At 37.7% G+C, this 5,296-nt stretch overlaps 1 protein-coding gene across 1 annotated transcript; it reads right to left on the bottom strand.

Annotated features, from left to right (window-relative positions):
* Nucleotides 1-3,351: 3,351 nt before the first annotated feature.
* Nucleotides 3,352-4,437, bottom strand: LOC115956981. Its single transcript, XM_031075237.1, has one exon. The coding sequence runs from the start codon at nucleotides 4,435-4,437 to the stop codon at nucleotides 3,352-3,354; it is 1,086 nt and encodes a 361-aa protein (XP_030931097.1).
* Nucleotides 4,438-5,296: the final 859 nt, after the last annotated feature.

The following is a 5,296-nucleotide window of genomic DNA, read 5'->3' as shown; positions in this document are numbered from 1 at the left end:
AAGCATCAAGACAGCTATAAAAACCAAGATACAAAGTAGTACTAAAGAAAACTAAGTTTTAAACTAAAGTACTTGAAAGCTTTAAACGAAATCACTGTAAACATCCAATAGTTATAAAAGTGTAAAATAAACTAGAAAACACCAAAATAAACCAATGTTATACTACTCCCCCTCAGGCTGTACTCTCCGTCAAGCCTAAACTACTCCCCCTTTTTTACTGGAATGCCCAAATGTCCTAAAATGCATTAGACTCTGCATCCAAGTCCGACTCCGATTTTTGCATCATGTCATCAATTTGGGACGAGAGGGTAGTAATTTGGCCTTGAAGGTATGTGAATTGATTTGTGGAGTAGTTGATGTGTTAAGATAGCATCAAATGTAACTTTTCAACTCTTCCAAGTAGATGATCACAGTGATCGGGTGCTCTTGCTTATGCTTGAGAAGAAGGCCGTGCAGTATCCTCCAGGATTGGAGTGAAATACTCAATTTCCTCATTAGTGTTTCCTCCTTCTTTTGCAGCATCATCTCTCGAAATTTGAGAAACACCGACGCTTGGTTCGGGGATGTGAGCTTTGCTTCGGATGATGGTCTACTTACTAACAGGGTTTTCCCTTTGCATGACTAGAAGCCCACTTGGAATCTTCACCTTTGCCCTTACTTTAAGAGACATGACAAGGCTTGGAAACGGTAGAAGTAGCCTCGCATTCCTTTTCTTGATGCTCTTGACAAAGAGGTGATAGATGTGACCACAGATGTCAATCTCCTTGTGAGTGAAGAGATCATGTATGAACACCGTCCTTGGTCCTGATAAAGTTGTAAAGTTCTTTGTCGGATAGAGGTTGAAGATCATGATGTAGGTCAAGGCTCGCATTTCAGGGGTGAACGTAATCGTGTACAAAGCCTTTTTCTTGAGTTGTCCTCCAAGAACTTCCACGAGAGGCTCTAGTTTCTCATTTCTCTCATCATATTGAAGAGATGTGTCTGGAATCGTCGGTCGAATCTCCAGAACTTCCTAAATTGACTCCCTTGAGACAAAGAACTCTCTCTCCTTTAACCAACAATTAATGTGATCATCTTCCACAATGGCGTTGGCGAAGAATTCTCGAATGATGTCCTCAAACACATCGGCCATCGGATTTAGCAACTTTTTCCATGTCCTTTCTTTGAACACATCCAGAATGAAGGTGCCCTCTAGGGACTCTAAGTCCACAGACCTCTCTAGAACGATTAAGGCCTGTTGTAGTGATCAAGGAAGGCCATGTTAGCGTCGTCATTTCTAAATGAGTCGAAGGAGGTGCGGGGTTGCTTTAAAGACTTCTTTGTGGCATTTTTCTTAATAGGAGACATCTGTAAAACAAACACCAACACAAAGAAACAAAAACAAACAAAAAACATGGAAACAAACTTGATTAGACACAAGTTAGTCCATAAAAACGAACAAAATAGTCCTAAAAAGCATAAAGACAAGCAAACAAAGTCACAAAAATATGTTTTAAGAGCTAACGGTCAAACAAGATTTACATAGCATGAGTGAAAAGTAAAAACATGTTAAGCGATAGAGTGTGTGCATCAAATGTGCTTGTGGTGTGCATGAGCAATGCATGACAAAGCACTTATGGGGCAAAGTGTGTAAACCACACAACCAATGTTCAAAACATGTTAAGTATGTAAAAACATAGTAATCCCTAAAAACTAGTACTCATCGGAGTCTAGAACAATAAGAAAATGTCATTTGGGAATTTTATCAAACACTTAGAGTGCATACAAACCTCTAACGTGTGTAACAATGTATGAACATGTGGAAATCTTGCCTAAATACAAGTTAAAATGCAACACAAACAACCACAATGGGACATAGCCCAATCAAGAAAAATAAAAAAATAAAAAACTTGACAAGAAATTAAGTTTTTCTCAACCCTTTTCAAAATAACCCAACCTGAGAAATCCTCGAATTTGAGGCTTAATCTAAGGAAATAAAAGAGAAATAATGTTAAAACATACCTAGATGAGTCTTTGAGATGAAAGCTCTTGAGATTTGGTTGAGTTTTTGAGTGAAAATGTGTTTTGGGTTGAGAGAGGCCCAAAGGAGGCAAAAGAGATGTTTTGAAAAACTGTCACTGTTTGCCCTTTAAAAACTAAAAATCTGTTCATTTTGCGAGTAAGGTACTCATGAAGTTACTCGCGAAATGGCCTCAAAAGCACATGGTTTGTTTTGTGGGAAGCCACTTCTCGCGAAAGAGTTGCGAAAGAGTCACAAAACTCTCTGTGTAAAATTTAGGAAGAAGTGAAATAGCTTCCTCATTATCGCGGATAAGTTCTTACTCGTGACTTACTCGCGAAAATGCATCTGAAGGAGTTTTTTTTACAAAATAATTTTGGCTTTTTGGAAAAACTCATAACACAAACATGCTACACAAAAAAACTTTCAAAAACATATAAAATTCTCAAAAATATTTTTGGGTTTGATCATCAAGCGATTGAGTATAAACATATCACATTTGAACACGTACAATCACACAAATGAAGTAGGCATTCATTGAACATTAAACATGTGTGTTATGTGTGTGGATCAAGTCTGAGAAGTGATGCCATGAACTTTTGATATTTCTTTGACGAATAAGCCTTTGGCTTTAGCACCATACATTTTAATACATATTTGCTCTACCTTTTCCTAGTCAAACTAGTTTTCAAAGCAAGGATTTTCATCTCTTTTCTTCTTTTAGAGATAAACATTTGTAGAGCTCTTTGAAAAACAATAAAAAATTTTAGGAGATATATAGGCATAAGTTTACGCATGTATCAAGATCAAACAAGACTATTGACTAATCATTCATGACAAGTTTGAAGATCTATTTATAACAATCAAACGTAGATTTCTAGATGTTGTTCACACTTAAAAAATGTGCATACATAACAAGCTAAGCTCGTAAATGCACTACACCATTAGTATGGAGGTATTAGGTCAAACTCAACATGTGATATACATAACACAAGTGATCAAACTATTAAGATTTTTCATTTTTATGGGTTTTGAATATTTCAACACACTAAAAAATAAAGCAATAAAGTAAAAACAACAGAACAACACGGTAAACAAATAAAGACCTATAGAAGAAACATGTTAAAAACAAAAGTAATGATAGAAGAAGATTGTATATGTCATGATGCATGAAACTATAAACCTAATACGCTAGTAGTATTAATGCATGGATATAGTGAGTGATCATGCATGAGTACCATTCTTCACCCACACTGTACGAGTGTTTTGGGCGAGATCCTTAAAAGGAAAGGTACGACTGACATAACTTTCAAACCTTGGGGTGAAGCTAGCTATGCATAGTGAAATGTTTTTCAACATTTCCATAACATCTCCAATGAGTTGTCCCTCATTTCCTCCTTTAGTTTGAATTCCCTTGGCATTCTTCTTGAGTTGTCTTGGCCACGCAAAGAATCAGCCCTCTTGAGTGCCTGAAGCTTGAAGCAATTTGGTCTTGTATGTCCTCGTACACCACAATGATGACAAAAATGCTTTACATGAGGTTCCCTTTGACTTTTGGGTAATAACTTCCATTTTTCCTTTGGTTTTACACCAACGGTTCTCTTTGCAACAACAAGGGTCTCAACCTCAGGCTTTTCCACTTTGGGCTTTTCTACCTTGGGCTTCTCTACATTTTTGGCCAACACGAACCTCACTTCCTTCTTGGGTTTGCTACTTGAGCTTCCTTCACCGGTATAGCCTAGTCCGGTCTTGTCATTTGAAGGTTTTTGTGAAGAGAGCACACTGTCAAGTTTCTTGGCGGAAATGCGCTCCACTTTGACATTTGCTTGGATTATTTCAAGTTCAAGGAAATTGATTTTAAAGTAGGCATTCAGCAATTCTTCCTTTAACTCTTCAACTTCACATTTAGTTTCCTTAAATTGCACAAGTGTGAACGTATGCTCTTCTTCAATTTTCTTCATCCTTTTAACAACATTCTTTGCAACTTTGGCATATTTTCCACAATCTTCAAGCAACACATTATACACTTCTTGAAGGTTCTTCTCACTTTCATTTAGGTACACATCCCCATTTTCCGAATCTTCAACTTCTTCACCTTTGGAATGTACACCTAGCTCATCAACCAAGTCGTTCAACTCATCTTTATAATCAACGGTGGTAATTGCCATGAAAGAAGAATAATTTCCATCACTATCACATTCTCCTTCCGTATCGGAGTTTGAGCTCTCCAAGTCACTAAGGGTAGTAGCAAGCACTTTACCTTTTCCTCTCAAGTAGTTTTGACATTCCTTCTTTAGGTGTCCATGACCATTGCATTCATAACACACGATTCCTTGGGCTGATGATGATTCTTTCCCATCCTTCTTCTTGTATTCTCTTTTATCATTTTTGGATGATGAGAATCTCCCTTTGCCAAACAACTTCCCATTATTCTTCATCTTAAGAAATTTCTAGAAGTTCTTTGCTAGAAACGCCACCTCCTTTTCTACATTGTCTTCATCAGAGGAATCACCCGTTCTCTCATTTATAGTTTTGAGAACAAGTGATTTGCTAGACTTGTGAGAGGGTAGTCCGAGTTCATAGGTTTGGAGAGATCCAATGAGTTCTTGAATCTTTATCTCATCCAAATCTTTGCTCCTCTATGGTGGTGACCTTAGCCCGGAAGCTTTTGGGTAAAGATCTTAAAATCTTCCTCACCACCTTGGCGTCTTCAATCTTTTCCCAAAGATTGAGTTTGGCAATCACTATCTCGTTGAGTCTCCCATAAAAGGAATCGAATGACTCATCGTCACTCATTTTCACTTCTGCGAACCGAGTAGTGAGCATTTGAAGCTTAGTGTCCTTAACCTTCTTGGTACCTTCGTAGGTTGTCTCAAAGATGGTCCACGCCTCTTTGGCAGTCTTCACATGCGAAATCCTGTGAACCTCATCAGTAGAAACACCACAAAAAATAGCGTTAATTGCTTTGTTATTTTCGTTTGCCAAAGTAATAGCAGCCTTAGCCCATTCAAATTTGGCTGTTGTGGGTCTTACCCAACCATTTTCGACGAAATCCCACATCGTCTCATCAATTGCACAAAGAAAAGCACACATACATACTTTCCAAAAAGCATAGTTACTCCCATCAAAGTAGAGAGGAGCATTAAGGGATTGAGATCTATCCATCTCACACGGGGTCTAGGATCACACTAGGATTTTGAAATCCGACAAGTATACCCGCTCTGATACCAATTGAGAGCTTAAATTTGTGCTAAAATATAAGAACTTGTTCAAACCCCCAAATAAAAATTACGGCTA

Source organism: Quercus lobata, chromosome 8 (assembly GCF_001633185.2).
Source record: "Quercus lobata isolate SW786 chromosome 8, ValleyOak3.0 Primary Assembly, whole genome shotgun sequence".
Classification (NCBI taxonomy): domain Eukaryota; kingdom Viridiplantae; phylum Streptophyta; class Magnoliopsida; order Fagales; family Fagaceae; genus Quercus; species Quercus lobata.
The sequence above is the reverse complement of the archived record's forward strand: the minus strand, read 5'-3'. Positions and strand labels throughout refer to the sequence as shown.

Coding starts and splice junctions, on each gene's coding strand:
- LOC115956981 (XM_031075237.1), bottom strand. CDS start 4,437: ATGAAGAATAATGGGAAGTTGTTTGGCAAAGGGAGATTCTCATCATCC.